At 43.1% G+C, this 25,337-nt stretch overlaps 2 protein-coding genes and 1 pseudogene across 3 annotated transcripts in view; 1 reads left to right on the forward strand and 2 right to left on the reverse strand.

Moving 5' to 3' along the window:
- The window catches only part of SRPK1 (SRSF protein kinase 1), a 69,915-nt gene extending 69,866 nt beyond the window's left edge, over positions 1 to 49 (reverse strand). Inside the window, 1 exon segment of the mRNA XM_043907288.1 lies at positions 2 to 49. Within this exon segment, the coding sequence (XP_043763223.1) occupies positions 2 to 34 (33 nt within the window). The 5' untranslated portion in view covers positions 35 to 49.
- LOC122697709 lies at positions 33 to 16,982 on the forward strand (annotated as a pseudogene).
- A 4,826-nt stretch (positions 16,983 to 21,808) lies between these two features.
- Positions 21,809 to 25,337, reverse strand: part of SLC26A8 (solute carrier family 26 member 8) — an 83,027-nt gene continuing 79,498 nt past the window's right edge. For both annotated transcript variants that reach the window (XM_043907289.1, XM_043907290.1), the window contains exons 18-20: positions 24,016 to 24,070; positions 23,731 to 23,915; positions 21,809 to 22,428 (exon numbers count right to left, since the gene is read on the reverse strand). In XM_043907289.1, the coding sequence (XP_043763224.1) occupies positions 22,006 to 22,428; positions 23,731 to 23,915; positions 24,016 to 24,070 (663 nt within the window). In that variant the 3' untranslated portion in view covers positions 21,809 to 22,005. The remainder of the gene's footprint in view (positions 22,429 to 23,730; positions 23,916 to 24,015; positions 24,071 to 25,337) is intronic.

Here is a 25,337-nt window from a genome sequence, read left to right on the forward strand (position 1 = left end):
AGAGGCCGCTCCACCGCTCACCTTTCCGCTCCATGGCGAGACCGGTAACCGCCAGGCGCCTGCGCACTCGAGTGGCGGTGACTCCCGCTCCCGCCGCGGCCCCAAACCCAGCCCGCGCACGCCCCGCCCCTCGGCGCCCACCCCGCCCCGCCCACGACGGCGCGCGCCTGCGCGCTGAGCGCGGAGCCTACCACCTGCTCGTGAGGAGGGGGGGGCGTGAAGAGTGGGGGAGGAGGGGAGGGGAAGAACGCCGAGGGTGAGCGCGCGCGGGGTGTTTGAGAAGCGAGCCTGGAAGCCTCGCAGTACGAGCTTTTAGTGTGTTCGCCGGGCGGTCGCCTCCTGAGGAATGGTGAACAGGGTGGCATAGAGGGTTCCCTGCGTGCTGAGTCAGAGCTCCTTGACCGACTGTAACCTGCCTTGGTTTCCTGATCTGTAAAAGGAAATAATCAGGTGTGTCCCAGTCCCTCCACTGCGCTATTGTGAGGGCCAGTTGAGAAACTGTGAGGAAAACTGAGGGCGAAATTACAAGAAAGAAAGAAAAAGGAGTAGGAGCATCACAGGGACTGGAAGGAAGGAACCTGTGACTTTATCGTTACTTGAAAAGCAAAGACTTTAAAAGTGAGTTTTCTCGTACAATTTCAAAGTCAAATGAAGACTTAAAGGAAGGAAGCGGGAGAATAAAACTTAGTGTTTTCTTATTTTACCACTTTATCAACTTTTCAGTACAAATACACGCAATTGTCTTTATAGAATAGTTTTATACTTTCTAAGTGCATTTTCTCATTTGATGTTCATGACAGCTTAAAGGCAAGATAGTTATTAATTCCACTACACTAATAAGCTAACTCGGAGGGGATATGTACTCAGAACCTTGGTGTCCTGCCACAGTGATCATTCATCAAATACTTGTTGTATAGCAGGGTTAGAAAAGTTTTTCTGTTAAGGGCCATGTAGTAAACTTAGAGACTTGGGGATCATAAATAAGATCTGTTAACTACTCAGCTCTGCCACTAGAGATCAAAAGCTTCTCAGTGCTCAAAACAAGCCTTCTTTATGGTCCCTGAAACTTGAATTTCATGTAATTTTCCGGTATCATGAAATACTATTTTTCTGTTGATCTTTTCCCATGATTTCAACCATTCTTGGTTCGGGCCTTAGTTTGCCAACCCCTTTGTAAAGTACTACAGCAGGACAGGTGGAAGCCTGCAGATCCTCACTCTTCTAGAAGTTAGACCTTAATGGGGAAGCCCGAGAAGTAATTAACTGAGAAGGGAAGATGAAAGTACAATAATGCTGCACAGGTCAAGCATGGGGGCTTGGGCAGGATTTTATTGAGCAAAGTAGGTCATTAAGTCCAGCCAGGGAGGAGACAGCTTTTGTGCTGGGTCTTGGGAAATGTGTAGGATTTCCAGAGGTGGAGGAGATGTCACACATTCCTGAATGAGAAAATCAATTGAGCAAAAAGACACAGGCTTGGACACCTACAGGTGGGGACTGAGGCTGGTAATGACTAAAGAGATGAAGTAGAACGTGAGGCTGGAAATGTAGGTTTGCCAAATTTGAAATTTAGATAATTAATATCTGTTGCAGGGAACCTGAATGATAGCATTTCTAAGCAGATTGCAAAAGAGGACAGCACCTGGTGTCCAAGGAAAACTACAACCCAGTTTCCGCTGAGTTCTATCCTTGAAAACAAAAGGAGATTTGGGGCAGACAGTGAAACCCTGGAGTCTGAGGATTCTGCCTGCTCAGGATTTAGAAAAGACAGGAGAGTGCTGGTCGCTCAGGAAAAGTCCCAGAATGGGGAAATTACTTCCCACAGAAAGTAAACTCTATGCGAGTTGGAGTGCTGCTTGGGTTTTCCTTGGTGTATCTTCACTAACAAGCACTTATTAGGGTGTCTGACACTTACTAGGTGCTCAAATATTTGTCTAATCAAAGAATAAATGATGTGGGAATCCCCTGGTTGTCCAGTGGATAAGACTCCAAGCTCTCGTTGCTAAGGTCCCAGGTTCGATCCCAGGTCAGAGAACTAAAAATCTCACAAGCCACAGGGTGTGGCAAAAAAAAAAATGATGTGCAGTTTATGAGAAAGGTCTGGATGAGGGAGAGAAAACACTGTGAGGGACAATCGGAGAGCTGAGCTAAAACCCAAATAGGTTAGTGCGGATCCATCAAAAAGGAATGCGTAACTTGGCATGAATCAGTCACACCTATTCTGACCCTGAGTGACTGTTGCTTCTCTCTCTTAAGAGCTTACCAGTCCTGTTTAATAACTCATTTGAGAATTTTTCCAGAGCCAATGTCAAGCTTATTGGACTGAGTTCCCAGGATTGACTATTTCTTCTTTTTCTTTCTTCTGTTTTCCCCATTCTCCCAGCATGCTTCAGTTCTTCACACTTTTTCTACAGTTTCTATAATTGTTCACATAAGCTAGCTTGCTTGGTTTTTTCCCTATTCTAAAGCTTATACCTTTTTTTATGCTTCCTCCTTTAAATGTAACCTTAAAAATCCACCCCCCCCCCCCATTTCACAAGGCTTAATCTATTTTGGATTTTACCCTAACAGAAGTTATTCTTAAAAGTGGTGGTCTTTTCAGTATGGTATGGGCACAAAGACAGAAATATAGATCAATGGAACAGAATAGAAAGCCCAGAGATAAATCCACGAACCTATGGGCAGCTTATCTTCGACAAAGGAGGCAAGAATATACAATGGAAAAAAGACAACCTCTTTAACAAGTGGTGCTGGGAAAACTGGTCAACCACTTGTAAAAGAATGAAACTAGAACACTTTCTAACACCATACACAAAAATAAACTCAAAATGGATTAAAGATCTAAATGTAAGACCAGAAACTATAAAACTCCTAGAGGAGAACATAGGCAAAACACTCTCTGACATAAATCACAGCAGGATCCTCTATGACCCACCTCCCAGAATATTAGAAATAAAAGCAAAAATAAACAAATGGGATCTAATTAAACTTAAAAGCTTTTGCACAAAGGAAACTATAAGCAAGGTGAAAAGACAGCCCTCAGATTGGGGGAAAATAATAGCAAACGAAGCAACAGACAAAGGATTAATCTCAAAAATATACAAGCAACTCCTGCAGCTCAATTCCAGAAAAATAAATCACCCAATCAAAAAATGGGCCAAAGAACTAAACAGATATTTCTCCAAAGAACTAAACAGATATTTCTCCAAAGAAGACATACAGATGGCTAACAAACACATGAAAAGATGATCAACATCACTCATTATCAGAGAAATACAAATCAAAACCACAATGAGGTACCATTACACACCAGTCAGGATGGCTGCTATCCAAAAGTCTACAAGCAATAAATGCTGGAGAGGGTGTGGAGAAAAGGGAACCCTCTTACACTGTTGGTGGGAATGCAAACTAGTACAGCCACTATGGAGAACAGTGTGGAGATTTCTTAAAAAACTGGAAATAGAACTGCCATATGACCTAGCAATCCCACTTCTGGGCATACACACTGAGGAAACTAGATCTGAAAGAGACACGTGCACCCCAATGTTCATCGCGGCACTGTTTATGATAGCCAGGACATGGAAGCAACCTAGATGTCCATCAGCAGATGAATGGATAAGAAAGCTGTGGTACATATACACAATGGAATATTACTCAGCCATTAAAAAGAATTCATTTGAATCAGTTCTAATGAGATGGATGAAACTGGAGCCCATTATACAGAGTGAAGTAAGCCAGAAAGATAAAGACCAATACAGTATACTAACGCATATATATGGAATTTAGAAAGATGGTAACGATAACCCTATATGCAAAACAGAAAAAGAGACACAGATGTACAGAACAGACTTTTGGACTCTGTGGGAGAAGGCGAGGGTGGGATGTTTCAAGAGAACAACATCGAAACATGTATATTATCAAGGGTGAAACAGATCACCAGCCCAGGTTGGATGCATGAGACAAGTGCTTGGGGCTGGTGCACTGGGAAGACTCAGAGGGATCGGGTGGAGAGGGAGGTGGGAGGGGGGGTCGGGATGGGGAATACATGTAAATCCATGGCTGATTCATGTCAATGTATGGCAAAAACCACTACAATATTGTAAAGTAATTAGCCTCCAACTAATAAAAATAAATAGAAAAAAAAAAGTGGTCTTTTGCTATTTTATTCTCAATTATATGCATACCCCTCTCCCACAACTGTTTTTCTGCAAGTTCTTGTAAAAATAGAATTATTCAAAGAACATAAATCATTGTGGTTTTGTTGCGTATGGGCAGTGTGAGAATTTAATTTCTGCAAAGATCCCATTCCTTATGAGCTAATTTATTTTTTAAGACCGTCCTGGATCTTCCCTAATGCTTCTTTGGAATTTTGAAATATGAGCACCTAAGTGTAGCATACTTATTTCATCATACCCAACATTCCCTGGCTTGATTAGCACAAACTCTCAAAGTTTTGATCTGAATTAAATCCAAAGTATCACTTCCCCTTATGGCTTTCCTTGTGTCCTGGGAGATGAAATAGACAAGAGAAGAAGAAAGTGAGAATAAAACAGATGCTTTATTTGAATAAGATTCCCAGTAGACATCTGCATGATTGGAGAACCCCAATAGAACTTTCTCTTGTCTTTGTTTTGTGAAGTATATTGATACTTCTCTTGATAGTTTTGTGAAGTATATTGGGAAAATATAATTACATTGTAGGCTTGAGTATCAGGATACATGGCACAGTCAACAGAATAATTGGAGAGAATTGAATAAAGGGATTGAGGGGCTTAAGGGAAACCAGCTAGGTAGAGATGATGAGGCATCCAGGGCCTAGCACCAGTGGGAGTGTTTACCACCCTAGGCCTGAAGAAACAAGGGGTGGAGGTGTTACCAGAACCCAATGAGGGCTTGTATTAGTTTGCTAGGGTTACCTTAACAAAGTACCATAGGGACTTCCCTGGTGGTCCAGTGGTTAAGACTCTGCCCTTCCTATGCAGGGGGCATAAGTTCCATCTCTAGTAGGGGAACTAAGATCTCACATGCCATGAGGCTGTAAAAAAGGTAACACAGACCAGGTGGCTTCAACAACAGATATGCATTGTCTCACAACTCTGGAGGCTAGAAGTCTGAAATCAAGGTGTCAGCAAGGTTGGTTACTTCAGAAAATTATGAGGGAAGGATTTGTCCTCTTTCCCTTGCTTGTGGGTGACTTCCTGGTCCATGTCTCTTCAGATCATCTCTTTTTGTGTATCTTGATTTATGTCCAGATTTCCCCTTTTCATAAGGGCATCAGCCATATTGGATTAGGACCCATTCTCAAGAGCTCATTTTAACTTGATTACCTCTGTAAAGACCCTATCTCCAAAAGGTCACCTTCTGAAGTCCTGGGGGATAGGATACCAATAAGTCTTCGGGGAGGGGGTACAATCCAACCCATAGCAGAGCTGTAGTAAGGAAGCACTGCCTGAATACAGCTGTGCCCTTTGATAAAGGGATATAACCATCACTTGTGTGTGTGTGCTAAGTCGCTTCAGTCGTGTCTGACTGTGTGACCCTATGGATTGTAGCCCACCAGGCTCCTCTGTCCATGGGTTCTCCAGGGAAGAATACTGGAGTAGGTTGCCATGCCCTCCTCCAAGGGATCTTCCCGACCCAGGGATCGAACATGTGTCTCTTATGTCTCCTGCATTGACAGGCAGATTCTTTCACACTGGGACCACCGGGGAAGCCCCAGCTGTCACCAGCAGGGAAATTAATACCCAGCTTCTTTCTCTAATCATCCTCTCTGGCTAGTGCCTCCCCTTCACAAAACCCACCTGGAAGTTAGAAGACAGGGGTGCCTGGGTGAAACAGTCCAGGCAAGCCAGCCTCCCAGGGCACAGAGCAGGGTGGAGAGGGCGGAGGGTGAGTCTGGAGGGGCAAACAGTATCCAGCACAGCCTGTCTGGGCAGTCAGCAGGCTCCACCCAAAGCAGACCGCAGTTTCCAAGTGAGTAAGTCAGCCTCTTGGGCTCCCTTGTCCCTGGAGAGGCTTGAGAACTGAAGTTGCTTGGAGATATAAACCTTTTTCTGGCTTTGTTCTATAAAAACTTCCCTGGTGGCTCAGCTGGTAAAGAATCTGCCCCCAGTGCAGGAGACCTGGGCTTGATCCCTGGGTTGGGAAGATCCCCTGGAGAAGGGAAAGGCTACCCACTCAAATATTTTGGCCTGGAGAATTCCATGGACTGTATAGCCCTTGGGGTTGCAAACAGTTGGACAGGACTAAGCAACTTTCACTTTTGAGACTTCCCTGGCAGTCCAGTGGTTAAGACTGCACTGTGAGTGCAAGCAACAAAGGTTTGATCCCTGCTTGGGTAACGAAGAGGCTGTGTGGTGCAACAACAACAACAAAAATCTTAAACTTCACAAGGAAATTGTGCTGGACTGAAGAGGGGAGTAGGTAGAGGAGATATAAGAATAAAAACCTTGACTTGGTGGGGTGGGAAACTCTTGCCTCCTCTTGGATGGCCTCCTCTGGTCACAGCATGAAGGTTGGGGGTTTGGGTTCTCTAGCAATGAGGAGGTTGCAGAGACTGGCTGTTCTGGAGGCAGGTGGAGCCCCTTCTCTGCTCCCTGGAGGTGCTCTGGGGAGGCAGTAGGATGTTACAAACTGACCTAAGCTGATCGGGTCCAAGTCTAAGTTCTTTATACTTGGTAATGAACTTCTACCAGACAAGTCTGAGTGATGAGGATTTGTCTGCCCCACATCCTCACTCCCGGGATATAAAGGAAGCGAGTTTTGACTAAAATCTGCCACACACATTTGTTAACCTTCACTGGCAGGCAGGCACAGAACAGCTCGTATGACCTGTGTATGTTCTTTGAGGTCTCTGCCCTTTTGGAGGCTCTGACTACAGGTTTAATTTCTAAAGTTTGGCAATCTTGGGGCCAAAATAAAGACAGTTTAGGAAACACATAAAAATGGGCAACATGGTTTAGACATTTGAGTTCTGATTTCTACCTGCTATGCAATATCTGATCTGTTTTTCTTTTCCTTCTTTCAAATCCTTTCCACTAGGCCCACCCTCAGGGCAAGCATTTATCGAGTACCTGCTGCAGCCCAGGCATGAGACTAAGGGCTTCAAGAAGCAGAGAAGAAGAAAACATAGACCTTGCCCAGTAGGACTTAATAGTTGATTCTTAAAAAAAAAAATTTTCAGGGGGGATATAGTTGACCGACAATGTTGTGTTAGTTTCAGGGGTACAGCCAAGTGAGCCGTTTATACATATACAGATATCTGCTAATCCTTATATAGTAGTAATTGTTTCCTGGATGCTGTTGTCCCTCATCCCTCAAACAACTCTATGCGATCAATACTATTATTATCTTCTGTGTTTGACAAATGAGGAAGCTGAGGTACAACCAAAGTCACACACACTCCATAGCAAGAGGCAGAGTTTTGAATCGGAGCAGCCAGGCTTTCAAATTCCTACTCTTCACCACAAACCATATTATAAATATAAGTAGATGCATGAAGTACCACAGGAGCACAAAAAAAGAGGCCCTCTCAGTTCAGGATTTGAGGAGGGGTAAGAAGAGAGACATCTCCTGAATGAGATGACCCTGTGCAGCATTGGTGAGCATCGAATAGATGTCAGCTGGGAACAGAAGGGAGGGATGAAGCCCCACGTGGTATGTAGGGGAACCATAAACAGCTTAGTGTTGCTGAAGTATAAAGTGCAAGGGGGAAGGTGGGAGGTAGTTTGCTCCACAAATGCTGACCGGGCCCTTTCTTTATGCAGGCACTATGTTTGGTGCTGGGGGGTATAGTCGGGAGCTTGGAGCTTCTAAGGAACTTGAACTTGAGCTTTCCAACATTTTACTTCCTTGGACTTCTCTGGTGACTCGGTGGTAAAGAATCCACCTACAAATGCAAGGGACTCGGGTTCGATCCCTGGTCCAGGAAGATTCCACATACCTCAGAGAAACTAAGCTCATGCCACAGCTACTGACCCCGAGAGCCCTAGAGCCCATGCTCCGCAACGGAGAGAAGCTCCTGCAAAGAGAAGCCCTCGCACCGCAGCTAGAGAGGAGCCTCTGCTCGCCACAACTAGAGTAAGACCGTGCACAGCATCGAAGACCCAGCACAGGCCCAAACACAAAAGCACTTTGTCTCCTTCCTCACTAAAGTAACTTTTTTAAATTATCCCTGTGCAACACACTCAACAAACTAGAAATAGGACTTCCTCAACCTGATAAAGGCTGAGGAAAAAACCCACAACTATCAGCATATTTAATGATGAAAGACTGACAGCTTTCTCCCTAAGATGAGGAACAAGAAAAGGATATCCACTCTCACCACTGGTATTCAGTCACCTGCTGAAGGTTTTAGCCAGGGTCACTAGACAAGAAAATTACATAAGAGGCATACAAACTGGAAAGGAAATTGACAGTTTAAAAGTGTTACATCACAGTTTTGAATGCCATTCAGCGGAATTTAAATACAATAGCAATTTGATGCCCATCGTCATACACTTTTATATGTAAAAAAAAATAAAATCATTTTGTTAATTATAAGAAATTTTACCCATGGCTGATTCATGTCAATGTATGGCAAAAACCACTACAATATTGTAAAGTAATTAGCCTCCAACTAATAAAAATAAATGGAAAAAAAGAAAAAAAAAAGAAATTTTACATTACCTCCTTTTCTCCTTGAACTTGTATTTCTATTTCGTTTTCCTCTCACAGAAGTTCATCCTCAGGTAATACAATTTTATGTTTAAAAGTCTTGTATTGGTACTTCTCTGGTGGTCCTGTGGCTAAGACTCCACGTTCCCAATGCAGGGCCCCGAGTTCAATCCCGGGTAAAGGAACTAGATCCCGCATGCTGCAGCTAAAAGTTTAAATGCCACAACCAAAAAGAAAAAAAGATCCTGGATGGTGCAACAAAGATTCAAGTGCCACAACTAAGACCTGGCAAAGTCAAATAAATTTTAAGAAAAAGTCTTGCTCATCCTGTCATCCCTCACCACATAAATGTGCATTAACATTGTAATTTAGTTTGCAAAGACATTTCCTAAGATCATGGTCCTCTAAAAACTCTCTTACCTATCATTGTGAATATTACTGCATGATGAATCAAAATAACATACAGGATCATTTTGTGATAGATGAAATTTTTTTTGCAAATATTCATCAGTGCAAAGGTAGGTGATGTTTCTTAATGAGGTCTGCATCATTCTATTCATTTTTTTGGTAATGGGTGAGAAAACTTGGTACATAAAATAAAAATTTTTATATATGGGAATAGAAAGGGTTTGGCACAGCAATATAATTTTAAAAATCTCCTTCCAAATGTGTCAAAAATCACATGGTAATCATCAAAATTTATATTCATGGCCATCTACAGACAATTCTAAGAGGTCCTTATTCAATTTTGTTGAAAATGGTAATTCGAAACCATCTGACTTGCAAAAAGATGTGTTATCCAGTCATTAAAGTTATTTACTGTCTCAATCCAAACAGCAGTATTTCAACGTATTCCTTCGTTTGGACCCTTGAGAGGGTTATACACCCTCAGCCAGTGTACCTGAGCATTTTTGGGGGAGGGAGAGGCCTTTTTGTTTGTTTTGATTGCCTCACTGCTCCTTGGAATAACTGACTTTTGTTCACTGCTGTATCTCCAAGGTCTAAAAGAAAAGTGTCAGATACATAGTAGGTGCTCAGTAAATTATCTTCAGAAATGTTATGAAAAAAATATCTTTTGATATAGTTCATGGGCTTCTCACGGAAAGAGTACTGGAGCAGTTTGCCATTCCCTCTAGTAATCATGTATGGATGTGAGAATTGGACCATAAAGAAAGCTGAGTGCCGAAGAGTTGATGTTTTCAAACTGTGGTGTTGGAGAAGACTCTTGAGAGTCCCTTGAATAGCAAGGAGATCAAACCAGTTAATCCTAAAGGAAATCAAGCCTGAATATTCATTAGAAGGACTGAAGCTGAAGCTCCAATACTTGGGCCACCTGATTCGAAAAGCTGACTCACTGGAAAAGACCCTGATGCTGGGAAAGATTGAGGGTGGGAGAAGAGGGTGACAGAGGGCAAGATGGTTGGATGGCATCACCGATTCAATGGACATGAGTTTGAGCAAGCTCTGGGAAATTGTGAGGGACAGGGAGGTCTGGTGTGCTGCAGTCCACAGGGTCTCAAAGAGTTGGACGTGACTTGGTGACTGAACAATACCACCATGGAAGAATGTAAAAACCACGGGTGTCTGGGTGTGTGTACGGTGGGGCGGGGGTGGGGGTGGGTGGGGACAGGGAGAAGAGGCAGAGACACAGAGGCACTCAGTGTACTGATGTGCATTTTTCAGTTTAAAGGCATCAAGGAGCCACCTTTCCCCAAATGGAAGCAGCACTGTGTAAAGAGAAAGCCTGGAAATTCCTCGTCGATTCAGTGGTTGGGACTTGGTGCCCTCATGTCAGAGGCCCGTGTTTGATCCCTGGTGGGGGAACTAAGATCTCAAAAGCCAAGTGATGCAACCAAAAAAAAAAAAAAAAAAGCCTCATCTTTGGCATCTCACTTGGGGTTGAATTTCAGCTTTGACATTGAATAGCTATGACTTTGGGCAAACCCTTGGTCTTAGAGTCTTACCCTGGATAAAAAGAATAACTGTTGCTCTCAAGGAGAGGCACTGGAGGAAATGACAATTAAATATGGTACTACCCATCAAGTACCTGCAGCATTGCATGCACCCAGCCATCAGGCATCTTCCTTCATTTGGATTTATTCTGAACCTTCAACTGCCGCAGATGTTAAGCAGTGCATAGATGGTAGAGTTGAGGCTTCAGCTGGAGTCCAGGGCAGGGGGACCTCCTGTAAGGTTTCCTCATCTAGGAAACGTGGGGCATAACAGCCCTGCCTCATGGGGTTGTTGTGCAGAATAATGTGTTAACTTTGGCAAAGTGCTTAGAACAGAACCTGACACACAATAGAGTTAATAAATGAGTGCTACCTGGGCGAGGAGGCGCACCCTGCATCATAGCAGAGTGGAAGCGTGGGGACCATCTGAGTTGCCCTGTCTTTATTTTTTTGATGTTTTATTTGGTCCCACTGGGTCTTCGTTGTGGCATTTGGGATCTTTGATCTTAATTCTGGCACTCAAACTCTTAGTTCCGGCATGTGGGGGTCTATTTCCGTGATCAGGGATCGAACCCAGGCCCCCTGCATCGAGAGTCCGGAGTCTTAGCCACTGGACCACCAGGCAAGTCCCTCCCATGTACTGTTAATCAGACTGTTTCAGAGTCGGGTTCTATGGAAGAAGGAACACCAGTGGGGCGAGTTTCAGTGAGTATAGCAGGTTAAGGGCACCATGCGTATCTGTGGCCAGAAGAACAGCATACTTCTTTCAAGGTTCCCGCCGCTCCAAAGCCCTGCCTGCTATTGGTCACAATAGCAGTGGTTATAATCAGTGGGTAACGTGGGGGAAATGTGGAATAACTTCCAATCCAGGTGTCAGAATCTCTTCAGCCACGAGAGGAAGCTGTAGTGAAAATGTGGGCCTGAGCTCCAACAGATGCTTGTCTATCAAAGAGAAAAATATCAATATAGGAGACACTTCTCAGCCACAGAGCAGTCCCTGAAGAGGAAATGTTGCCTTACAATAGGGATTAAGCCCTTCAAATTCTTCATGGAGAAACCAAAACTGTGCCACTGAAACTCCTCAGGGTATTGAAATAAGCATTGTAATGGATAATAATTCATGTGTCACGCCAGGAGCAAGACTTGCAAGAGGAGATTTCTGCTACTGCCATGCTCCACAGGATATGTTCTGTAGAAAGCTTGGTGGAGGGAATTTCCTGGTGTCCAGTGGTTAGGACTCAGTGCTCTCATGGCCATAGCCTGGGGTCAGTCCTTGGTTGGGGAACTAAGATCCCGCAATTCTCATGGCAAAAAGAAACAAATTAAAAAGGTTTGGTGGTACTCAAAGTGGACTTGAAAAGAGAGAGGGGCAAAATGGCATAAGCTCTGTACACGATACGAACATCATTTCCAGCAGCACTATAGGGAGTCACTCTGAGACAGAAGTTGCAGGATACTGTGGACTGGGGTTTTCCTATGAGGACTAACTAACAGTCGAATCTCCTCTTTTCTAATACAAGAAAAACACACCTTTCTAGATTAATGCTTGAGAAATGTCCTTTTCCTGCGGGCTCAGGTTTAACCCCCAAATGGACTTTGAGTGAACAACACATTCCTGGAACTTCCCTGGTGGTCCAGTGACTAAGACTCTGGATTCCCAATGCAGGGGGTCCAGGTTAGATCCCTGTTTGGGGAACTAGATCCCACATGCTGCAGCTGAGACGCAGTACAGCCAAATAAACAAATTAATTAATTTTGATATAAAAAACCCAGCATATTCCTGTGAGCCCACATTCAGCATTTTTTGATACATTTGCCCCATCCTTGGCTTCTGCAGAAGATGAAGAGGATAAGCCTAGAGAGACAAGGCAGCTTAGTATTGATAAAAGTTGATCCCCTTCCCAATGCACAAATACATGCATTTTAAGACATTTCACAGGTTAGGTTAATTTGTTATATAAACGGGACCCAAAGTCAGCTCCTGGAATGACTGAAATAAATCAGAACGATTCTGCAATTTCACAAGCTAATTGTGACTCAGAAGAGGATACAACCACCCAGTGTTTACAGACACGTAGGAAGAAGCAACGTCAGGTATTAGTATCTGGAGACAGCCATGCCCATGTTTGCAGTCAGGGAGCTTGGGATAAACAGAGTTGATTACATCAATAAACAGGCTGATTATTCACACTGCTCTCATGCCTGATTTGCTTCAGATTACAGGCAGTCCCTGTCACTAGTGAGTGATGGACCATTTCGAAGCAGAAGCTGTTCTTGAAGAGAAACCCGAAGGCCCATTTGTGCTCAGGGGCTCTATGAAGAGTTTTCTGTGAACCTCCATCGTGACGACAGATCCCCGCCTACTTGAATTGAACAGTGGAATCCCAACTTTAGTTTTAATGCTCACAACCCTTACATGATTCACTGTAACAGGACTTTTGATGAAGATGCTAGTTCTTGCATGGTTTTTGATCTGTTGCTTACTATATCAGCAAATAGGACATTTTCTTTAAGGCTGCAATGGATCTGCCGTGCAGTCCTCTGCAGGTACACCACAAATTATGCAACTGATGGGCTCCCTTTACTTACCCTCAGTGTTACAGGGTTTTTATTTACTTATTTATTTATATTTATGCATATTTGGCTGGGCCAGGTCTTAGTTGCAGCATGTGGGACCTTCAGTCTTCGTTGTGGCATGCAGGATCTTTAGTTGTGGCATATGGGATCTAGTTTCCAGACCAAGTGCTCTGTATTAGGAATTTAGTCTTAGTCAGTGGACCACCAGGAAAGTCCCCTACAGGGTTTTTTTTTTAAGTGTTATTATAAACAAAGAGTTCACTGGCTAGAATGAGAAACAGTCAAGGCCAAGTAAACTCTCATCCCCAAAGGGCGTTACTTAGATCTACTTTCATGAGCATCGAACAGAACAGCTACGAAAGCACACACATCCGTGTTAGGCTTCTTTTGTACAGTAAGTGAGCTTAGTGTTAGTACCTGTCGGACATGATTGGCTGTTACTTAGATAAACATGGTGCCTATGGAGACGACAGAGGATAGAGCCACAGGTGTTCAGGAAGGCTTCACAAATATTTAGCTGATTAGTTAACAGTCAGTTTTTAATAGGCTTCCCAGAGAGGGTGTAAAGAAAAGGGAACCCTCTTACACTGTTGGTGGGAATGCAAACTAGTACAGCCACTATGGAGAACAGTGTGGAGATTCCTTAAAAAACTGGAAATAGAACTGCCATATGACCCAGCAATCCCACTCCTGGGCATACACACCGAGGAAACTAGATCTGAAAGAGACACGTGCACCCCAATGTTCATCGCAGCACTGTTTATGATAGCCAGGACATGGAAGCAACCTAGATGCCCATCAGCAGACGAATGGATAAGGAAGCTATGGTACATATACACCATGGAATATTACTCAGCCATTAAAAAGAATTCATTTGAATCAGTTCTAATGAGATGGATGAAACTGGAGCCCATTACACACAGTGAAGTAAGCCAGAAAGATAAAGACCAATACAGTATACTAACGCATATATATGGAATTTTAAAAGATGGTAACGATAACCCTATATGCAAAACAGAAAAAGAGACACAGATGTACAGAACAGACTTTGGGACTCTGTGGGAGAAGGCAAGGGTGGGATGTTCTGAGAGAATAGCATTGAAACAAGTATACTATCAAGGGTGAAAGAGTTCGTCAGCCCAGGTTGAATGCATGAGACAAGTGCTCAGGGCTGGTGCACTGGGAAGATCCAGAGGAATGAGATGGGGAGGAAGGTGGGAGGGGGGATCGGGATGGGGAACACATGTAAATCCAGGGCTGATTCATGTCAATGTATGAGAAAAACCACTACAAAACTGTAAAGTAATTAGCCTCCAACTAATAAAAATTAATGAAAAAAAAAAAGGCTTCCCAGGTGGCACTAGTAGTAAAGAACCTGCCTGCCAATGCAGGAGACTCAAGAGACCTGGGATCAATCCCTGGGTCAGGAAGATCCTCTGGAGGAGGGCAAGGCAACCTCGTCCAGTATTCTTGCCTGGGGAATCCCATGGACAGAGGAACCTGGCGGGCTATGTAGTCCATAGGGTCACAAGGAGTTGGACACAACTGAAGCGATTTAGCACACATGCATGCAAGTTTTTAATGCCTGCTTTGGGGCATTTGCTATGAAGAATTTCAGTCTTACTGAAGAACAAATTATTAACATTGGATGAATATTACAACAGTGTGACTAATGTTTGAAATTTTCTAAGAATTTTTCTATAAACTTTCAAAAGTAGCAATGTTTGTAGTTACTATAAATCAAGCTTTGGAAGCCCCCCAAAATAAAGACTGCTTTCCTTTTAGAAAAAAAAATTGCTAATTTCTGGCACAAGGGCATAGTGCATTTAAGTATTGCTGTAGTTTATATTCAGTCTCCTAGTCACTTTCATAAAAGTTACTGTTCAGTAAACCAGATTTCTGTCAACTCCGTAGTGTTTCCTTAAATTTATGATATTGAAGAAAGGATACTGGAAACAAACTTGTGGGCCTGGAGCTGCCTAGAGGGCTGAGGCCAGGTGGGAGCATCCAGCAGAGTTCCAGGTTGTTTATCTTAGTCCTTGAGAACAAGAAATTCATGCTGGGATGAGAGTATTTTAGATTTAATCAGAGCATCCGCAAATTTGGTAAAGTTTTAGAGTTCTATAACTTTGGGAGGGAAGAATCCCTTTATTATATGACAACTCCATGCTTTCTAGTAAAGCAAAAGAAACACTCCAGAATGTTCACAGGATTTATGTCTAGGGAATGAAAGTACAGGAGATCTTCCCTTCTCAGTTCAGTTCAGTTCAGCTCAGCTCAGCTCAGCTGTGTCCGACTCTGAGACCCCACAGACTGCAGCATGCCAGGCCTTCCTGTCCATCGCCAACTCCCGGAGTTTACTCAAACTCATGTCCATCGAGTCAGTGATGCCATCCAACCATCTCATCCTCTGTCGTCCCCTTCTCCTCCCGCCTTCAGTCTTTCCCCGCATCAGGGTCTTTTCCAATGAGTCAGTTCTTCGCATCAGCTGGCCAAAGTATTGGAGCTTCAGCTTCGGCATCAGTCATTCCAATGAATATTAAGGACTGATTTCCTTCAGGATGGACTGGTTGGATCTCCTTGCAGTCCAAGGGACTCTCAAGAATCTTCTCCAACACCAGAGTTCAAAAGCACAGTTCAAAAATTCTTCCCCTCTACTCCCTGCTTTTCTGTATTTTATAGATTTTCATTAAAGAGTATTATTCTTACAATGAAAAACTGTATTTTGAGGACTTTCCTGGAGGTCCAGTGCTTAGGATTCCACGTTTCCATTGCTGGGGCCGGGGTTCATTCCCTGATTGGGAATTAAGATCCTGCATGTTGTGTGATGTGGCCAGAAAAAAAAACACAAAAAGCTATATTTCGCAAAAAGTCGGACACAACTGAGTGACTTTCACTTTCACTTCAAAACTATATCACAAGCTCAAAAATGTCTCCATCAGCAGATTTTTAAGATAAGACAAAATTAATTCAAACATGAGGTTCCTTTGATTTTGTTAAGTCCAATATTCAGAGCAGTATTCAGAGAGTTTTTAGAAAGACTTTGTCCCAATTTGGGGGAATAGTTTAGTCCTATACAAATGATGCTCTAGTTTCACCTAACAATGCATACAAGTCATACCTGAAATGATCAAACTGTTTCCCAGAACAAAACTCAAGATTTTTCTTGGTGCCCACCCCAAGCAGACACTAGCTCCACAGTAGATGTAGTGCCCCTGCTCATCCTTGGTCCATCGAGAACCTCAGGTTTATCCCACTTAGTCTCAATTGAGCCCGGCTCAGGTGTCATTTCTTCTCAGCGGTTTTCTCTCATTTTCTTTCTAACCCTTCCTGTCATCTGTATTTCCATACTTCTCATTATCATCATCTTTTCATTTAGGAGACATGACACTCCCTCCCCATATGGCTTGTTTGTAAGCTTAGGAGCTTCTTGAGGGGAGACATCATATTTTATTTATTCTTTTATCCTCATGCTTCTCATAGTGTGGTGGATTAAAAATGGCCATAAATTATTTTCCCTACAAGAAGTGGAGTATATGGGACTTCGCTGGCAGTCCAGTGGTTAAGACTTTGCCTTCCAATGAAGGAGGTGTGGATCTGATCCCTGGTTGGGGAGCTAGGATCCCACATGCCTTTTCAGCCAAAAAACCAAAACATGAAACAGAAGTGATATTGTAATAAAGACTTTTAAAAAAATTAGTAGAGTGGATTTGCCTTCACACTGAATCAAGGCTGGGCTTGTCACTTTACTTTGATTAGCAGAACGTGGCGGATGACACGCTGCCTCGAGCCACCGTGTGAAGTCCAGGTACCCTTCTGGAGAAATCTTGCGGGGAGAGAGATCACTGCCTGGCCAGTCTCCAGCTCTTCCTGCCATCTCAGCAGAGACGCCACGACTTGTGAGCAAAGCCATCTTCAATTTCTAGCTCCAGGAGGATCTCTAGATGACTACAGCCTCATGAATGGGTCCAGGTTAACCCAGCCCAGATTGCAGGATTGTAAGCAAATATATGACTATTGCTTAAGCCACTAAATTTTGGGTCCATTGTTATGTAGTAATAGATTATGGAAACATGGAGTATTTGGGATACAGTGAGTCTTCCAATAAGTATGGGTTTAATTAAATTTAATTGTAGGAGCCTGGATGGGTAAAATTAGTCTAGATGACCCTCATGGTCCTTTTTAGCACTGAGATTCTATGATCTCAAGATTATTATGCCATCATGGATTATGGATTTTGCCATTGCTTCCTGTATTTCTAGTGATAAATGAGCACTGAATCTAGATGCAGTATAGTTAAGTCCTTGGGCATGTTAGTCCATTTGGGCTGCTATAACAAAATACAATAGAATGAGTGACTTATAAATAACAGAAATTTATTTCTCACAGTTTTGGAGACTGGAAGTCCAAGATCAAAGTGCTGGCAGGTTAGATGTCTGGTGAGAACCCACTATCTAGCTCATAGATAGTCCTTGCTGTGTTTTCATATAGTGGGAGGAGGGATCTCTCTGAGGCCTCTTTTATAAGGCCAGTAATCCCATTAATAATTATAAGGGTGACCTAATTACCCCCCAAAGGCCCCATCTCCTAATACCATTATCTTGGGGATTAGGATTTCAACATATGAATTTGGGACAACACATTTAGACCATAGCATTCCATCTCTGGCTCCCCAAACTTCATGACCTTCTCACATAGCAGCAACTCAAAAGGTCTAAGTGCAAAGTCTCATCTAAATATCATCTAAATAAGATATGGGTAAGATCAAGTTACAGTCCATTGGGCTTTGTGATGTTTAAAGGATCTAGAGACAGCTACCTAGGGCCACCTATTTTGACCAATATTTTTTTCCAAACCTACTTTTCTACAGTTCTATTGATTTCACTTAGTTTTTTAATATGTATTAATATAAATCCTACCCCTGTAATCCATTTACTGTAGAACATAGCCACTTTGAGGTCTTTTTTTCCAGTGAAAGTGAAAAAGTCGCTCAGTCGTGTCCAACTCTTTGCGACCCCATGGACTATACAGTCTATGGAATTCTCCAGGCCAGAATACTGGTGTGGGTAGCCTTTCCTATCTCCATGGGTTCTTCCCAACCCAGGGATCAAACCCAAGTCTCCCGCATTGCAGGCAGATTCTTTACCAGCTGAGCCACCAGAGAAACCCATGAATACTGGAGTGGGTAGCCTATCCCTTCTCTAGCCAATCTCCCCAACCCAGGAATCGAATCGGGGTCTCCTGCATTGCAGGCAGATTCTTTAGCAACTGAGCCATCAGGGATTTGTGCAAAAATAGTTATACTTTCAGATCCGGCCTATACTAGTTTTTTTGGCTTTAGAATTTTTCTCCAATTTCCCATGAGAGATATAAAATCTGCAATGATGACCATGCAATGAAAAGTGAGCCAACCAATCCAAACCATGGCATTTTGTAAAGTTTGAAATGTCAGAATTTCAGGTGACCTGCATTTTGGGAGAGCCTTTGAATTATTGCTCACTTTATTCTTTCTTTAATGCTGAACTATTTACAATCAGTTGACCATTTTTTATTCTTATTTTGGGCGGGGATGGATGCTATGGGTTTATAGAGAATGTTCTTTAAAGACAGACTGTAGCCCAAGCATCAGGTTGGTCTATCTGAGGACATGCATGAAAGTCAATTTTTAGCCATGTTGCAGTTATAACAGAAAGAACCAAAGTCTAAACTCTACCAGAGTGTCCGAAGCCATTGCTTCTGTGTTGAAAGACCTTCTGATGGAAGTGTGGGCCTGAAAGGGAGCTGGAATGAGAGGGCAGCCATTCACAGAAACTGGGCTCTGCATGCACTTCCTAGTAACTCCTGTTTTAAATGTGAAATGTTTTCTTGGTTTTGAAACATTTCTGTGCCTGTTCCTGCCACAGTTCAGTGCTCCTGACAGTTCATTCCTGGTCTGACCCAGCTTCTGGTTGAACCCTTGGCCATGGTAATCACCCTTAGGCTCCAACTGTGGGTGTCCCTGAGTGCCCAGCTTCTGTACGTAACCCACCGTCAACACTCTCAGGCACCCGTCTGGCTCTGCCTTCCTGGCAGTCATTGGGCCCTGCCTTAAGTCTCTTTCTTGTCCATCAGACGCATGGCCACATGCCATCACCATAGGAAGAGCTTCTTTGACACCCAAGATAGGTGCAGGTCCTCCTGATGCTATGCCCTCTGGGTTTCTGATATTCTGGGTTTCAAGGTACTTATCACAATTTATAATTATTTTTGTTATCTATCCTGCTTGTTTTGTGTCTTCAGCACTTGGGATGATGGTTGGCACATAGTAGGAGTTCAGTAAATGTGCTGAGTAAACAGGAACAAACGAAGCTTGTGATTTCGGCTCCCACCTCTTTTAAGGCTGTCTCTGATTGTATATGACCTTGGGCTAGTTACAAAACTTATGTCTCACTTTATACATGTTTCAAGTAGGGAGGGATATACTCTTTTACTTACCCCACAGTTTGGGGTGCTGTGGCAGATGCTTAGTAAATGTCTGCAGAATGAGTAAATGCACCTGCAAGCTCTGTGAAAAGAGACACACTTTAACAAGTATTTCTTTCATCCAACAGGTGAGAGAAGTTGATTATTTAAGCAAGAGTAATCTTGTTTACTGAGTGGGAAATAAAATTCAGTATTCCATATGCCTTTGCCCAGGAGATTATATTTCTCTTCAGGTTGTACCTTAATACTAGACTTTTTTAATGGAGGAGGGGAAATTTTTTTTAATGAATTTGGACCAAACTAGTGACTTGATTGACTTTCTCCATTCCTAAGGAGTTTGTGTCTGTCACAGATTTTAACTAAATTTGGCCCACTGACAGTACAGATTCTAGGTTGCCTGTATCTTAAAAAATTGTATGGAAGAAGTAATGGTGAAGGTAATCTGAAGACCACGGGGAGCTGTATAGAGCTAACATTCACATCAGGTGGTCCAGTTTATTGGCCTTCTGAAACTGTCAAGATCCTGACCTTGGAGTGACGGCAAAACTGCTTTCAGCTTAACAGTCCCCAAACCAGGGATTAGAACCTGAGTCTCCTGCATTGCAGGCGGATTCTTTCACATCTGAGCCACCAGGGAAGCCACAGTGGAGATAACCTACATATAAAGTACAGATTCTGTGCAGTTTTTCTTTTTATTGCTCCTTTCTTCCCCACCATGTCTACCTACTTCTGTAATTTCTTTCACCTGACGTTTTCTTCTGCATACAGAATTCAGAGAAGGGAGAAGATGCAGGAAGGGTCCAGATATAACTAGAGTTATGTATTTTATTTGAGCCTCATCTCTTTGGAGGAAGGGGAACAGAGATGAGGGGAATAAGTTAGAGGTGGTCTGAAAAAAATCACAAGGGTGAGGGGTATGAAGAAGGAAGTCCTTCAGTGGAACATCTGGTGAAGGTAAGATGAAGTGAGCCCATGTAAATCCATGGCTGATTCATGTCAATGTATGACAAAAAACACTACAATACTGTAAAGTAATTAGCCTCCAACCAATAAAAATAAATGAAAAAAAAAAAGATTATTCTTCACAAAACTTTGACTACACTTTGGAATAGTTGTACTTCGAACAAATTTTGTTGACTCTTACAAGAAAAGCACATAATCTGCATTTCATGCCATGTAAATACAGATTTAATTAACACTTGCAACGTCTGAAGGTGCAAAACCTTAAATGTTAATTAAACCTCTATTTACATAGCAAGCAGTATGTAGCCCTCCATTTTCTTGTATAATACAAGGAAGTTTATTTTAAACTCCATTAATCTGCTACACAGTGGGATAATAGGATGCTTTGGTTAACTTCCAACAAATAGTCTTCTATTATGGAGAACAACAAAAATGACAGTTTATGAAGTCTTCCACTTCATTCCTGCAGTAAATACGAGAATACTCATTTTAACAGCATTTTTTCCTCAGTAATATTTAATCTTCATTTAAAGAACCAGCCTTATATTACCCTCACCATCAATGAAAGGATGTATAATTTCTATAAAGGCTAGCCATCTGTATCTCAAATATTCTATTAGAACTGCAGATATATCTCACATAGTTGAACAGAAGTGTAAAAAGCATTGTGCATTGTCATATAGAGTGAAGTAAGAAAAACAACAAATATTGTATATCTCTTATATGTGGAATCTAGAAAAATGGTACAGATGCATTTATTGGCAAAGTGGAAATAGAGTCGCAAATGTAGACAACAAACATGGTTACTGATGGAGGGGGGGAGGTGGAGTGGGACAAATTGGGAGATGGGATTGACATACATATACCACTATAAAACAGATATATAAAACAGTATAAAACAGATAACTAATGAGAACCTGCTGTTTAGCAAATGGAACTCAACTCAAGGGTCTGCGGTGAACCAAACGAGAAGAAAATCTAAAAAAAGGTCTTACATGTAGGATACATGTATATGTATAACCAGTTCACTTCATTGTACAGCAGAAACGAACACACCATTGTAAAGCAACTATATTCTAATAAAATTAAAAAACAAAATAAAATAACACATTGTGTAAAAACCACAATGGATTCAAATGTTTTAAATAAAGCTTTAATTTTTAAAACTGAAAAAAAAAAAAAAAAGATGAAGTGAGCCTGGATAAGGAATTCAGAGATAAGTCTTGGTTGGTTAGCATTGTGATCTGGGAGTGCGATCCTAGTGCTGAGCAAGGAAGGAGGCCAGCAGGTGGAGGAGTCGCCAAGCGAGTGCTGCTAGTTTGTAACTAGCCTGCATCTCCGGACCAAGTGGCCCTGTTTGGGTGGGGAGGATTTGCCAAGGAAATGTGATGCCTTACTCCTAGCTCATCTCCAAGGTATCCTCACTGGTGCCAGCCTTGGATGTGTATGGTTTCACATTTTGATGCCTCCTCTCTACTGACTGTTTCCTAGCCTGAGTCTGAGTTGGGGATCTGGGAATGATAGCCCTAAACAGAGACCAGTACTTCTGCCTACTCGGCCTGGGACTGGCCTCTGGCTCAGGCTCAAGCTCTGTCTCTTGATCCAGCTCAGATTCAGGCTCCAGCTCTGACTCAGGCTCCACCTCATGATCCAGGTCTAGGTCCAGACCCAGCCCAGGGTCTTTAGACATCTGTACTGTGGAATACAGATCCAAGTCTGATTCCTCTTCCATCTCTGAGTCTGGGAGTAAGGAGAAGGCTGGAATTTTACTTCTGGGGGCTTCTGTAAGACTTCTGCTTGTTTTATGTCTTGATTCTTCTTTCTGAAATACACACAGTTAGATGGCTTAAAATTTCCCAAGTGTATTTAATTTTTGAACAGTCAAGGAATTTCAGAATATAGTAGGACTTAATGGTACCAGAAAGCATGGGTTCCCGGCAAAGTAGAAACTATTTCTGGCCTAAATTTGCTTTTCATCTTCTTGGCACCTTCTAGTTTCCCAGTTACTTACTATGCTTCGGGCTCCATTAATCCATAACTTCCAACTCCTCTAGTTTTTCTAAGCCAGCCTAGATTTCATGATCATCCATTTAAACCACAGTGGTCTTGTCAGCATTCCCGAATGTCTTGTCTTCTTGATTTTACTTGTCTTTCCAACCCCCTGATGTATAATATGTCCCCTACATACAAACCTTCAAGTTGCGAGCTTTCAAAGATGTGAGCGTGCGTCTGGTTCCAGCAAGGAACCAGAACCTCTGCCATCAGTGTCAGGCGTGAGTGACATTGCAACTTGCCCTCCATCTCCTATTGCTGACGATCCTTCAGCTCTACCATCTCCCACCTCTTCCCCCCCTCCCCGCCCTGCCTCCAGTCAGTAACTCTTCTTACCTGTTCACTCGATGTCAGCCCCTGGATTACTACTGTACTTTTCAAGGTACTATATTGTAAGACTTAGAAGGCTTACTTTTTGCATTTGTTTCTATGTGTTATTTGTGTGAAAAGTATTATAAACCTATTGCAGTACAGTACTATACAGCCACTTGTGTTACTTGGGTACCGAGGCTAGCTGTGTTGGACTTATGAACGCACTCTTGAGGCAGAGCTCATTTGTATGTAGGGGACTTAGTATAATCCCCGGCACGGTGTGTAAGGCCCTTCGTGACCTGGACCCTTGCTGTCTTCTTTAGCTTTGTCTCTGTCCATAATCCCTACCTTTTGCTCTAGTCATAAAGTTAGACTGCCAGATCTTTACGTCTGCTAGCTTGTCAGTTTCATTATTCATCCCAAGGATAGGGAGATATTTAAAATAGGTATTAATTGGTATGGCACTGGCAGTAACCAAGCTTGCCGTGAAAGGATTCTCGAGGCCTCTTCTGAGTGGGGTAACCCTTCTTCGACTGGGAAAGGATCCTGAATGACAGGCAGATGTCATGGCAGTGTGAGAACCTGGGGACCCAGGTTGACTGCTCTTTACCAACTGGTAAGGGAACCCTTCAGCATCTCACATTCTGGGACAGCCACACTCAAAAACCTTCCCTGCACATTGCTCATCTCTCTCTGATTAGATGTTCCCCCCTACCTCCCCACCTCCCCCCCCAACCCCCGTTGCCTCACATCATCCAACCTTGTCTGTCTCTGAGAAGGTTTCCTGTATGACAGTCTCTGATTCGTCCACACTTAACTCGGAGGACTCCGGCAACTTCCTCGACAAAGCAAACAGCACAGCGTCGTGGAGGGTGAGGAACAGCTGGGCCTTAGTGACGCCAGTGTCGAAGAAATCATTCTCCTCGAGGGACCTGACCACAAAAGCTACAAACCAAACCAGGAACACACACAGGGTCAGACACCTGGGGAGGAGAGGATCCAGGATTCAAAACGCAGCCCTCTTCACAGGAGGAAGGATACTCACAGTGACACCCTGCAATGAGCACCAGGATGTTGGCGTTTTGGAAAGCACTGAACATCTGCGGGGAGAGAGTAAACCAGTGATAGAGATCTTCACACTCGGTAGAGGAAAGGGCCTTTTAATTAGCTGAATTTTCAAATCTCTTTGGTCATTCACTTGTCTGGGCTATCTGTACCTCACACCCATTCAGCTCTGTAAACATCTGATGAGCAAACTGCTATGGGCCAGGAAATGGCCAAAGTGCCAGGAATACAGAAGAGAATCAGATGGTCACGTGTCGGGTGAGGAGTGAGAGGGAGGGTTGTCCGCGATCTGAAGTGGGGAAACAGTTCACATAAAGAGACAGTGTTCAAGTGAAGATGGTGCTAGGCTAGACGTGGGCACAGGCGTGACAGGGACCACTGGACAGTCCTCACAAACAACCACAACTTGGTGTCATTGCTTAGTGTTTGCACGTGACTCCCTTCTCTCTGGAGCTCACTGGACAGAGGTGGCAAGTTGTGGCCCAGAGATGGTCAAGTGATACAGTTGGGAACGGTATTCAGGGACCCTAAGGGTCATATTCAGAACTGCTCTGCAAACCTGTATTTGAATTTAGTAAAACATCAGATATTTAACTTCAGATTAATAAACATCAAATACTGACCTCAAGTATACATTTCAGCCCACGCACACACACAAACACACACATACATACATACATACATATGCTCTGGGACTATAAATCTTAATGTTCAACTCAAAACAAGTCACCACTAACCTTAATACTCTAACACTCAACAGGTTCTAACCCTGGGCCCTTAGTTGAAGTGTCAAAAGAAACAAAGTAGACAGACTCTACTTCTTTCACTACCAGGAAGAAATGAGAAAGTCATTCTTGATCAAATGGTAAATCACAAAGTGATTTGGTAAAGAGCCAAGGTAGACATACTCTAAATGACAAGCAGTGGGAGACTCAAATCTCATGAATGTAGCTGATGAATTCCCTGGTGATCCAGTGATTAAGAATCTGCCTTGCAATGCAGGGGACATGGGTTTGATCCCTGGTTCAGAAAGATCCTATGTGCTGTGGGGCAACTAAGCCCATGTGCCACAGCTACTGAGCCCCAGCTCCAGAGCCTGTGAGCCGCAACTACTGCAGCCCATGTGCCTAGAGTCCATGCTCTGCAATGAGAAAAGCCACTGCAATGGTTTTTAAGTTCCAGCACTGAAAGTTCTTTGCACTTGTTGAGGCCCTTGCACCTCAATAAAGAGTAGCCCCTGCTCACCACAACTGAAGAAAGCCTAAGCTCAGCAATGAACTCAGTGCAGCCAAAAATAAATAT

This window comes from Cervus elaphus, chromosome 7 (assembly GCF_910594005.1).
Source record: "Cervus elaphus chromosome 7, mCerEla1.1, whole genome shotgun sequence".
In the NCBI taxonomy this organism is placed as follows: domain Eukaryota; kingdom Metazoa; phylum Chordata; class Mammalia; order Artiodactyla; family Cervidae; genus Cervus; species Cervus elaphus.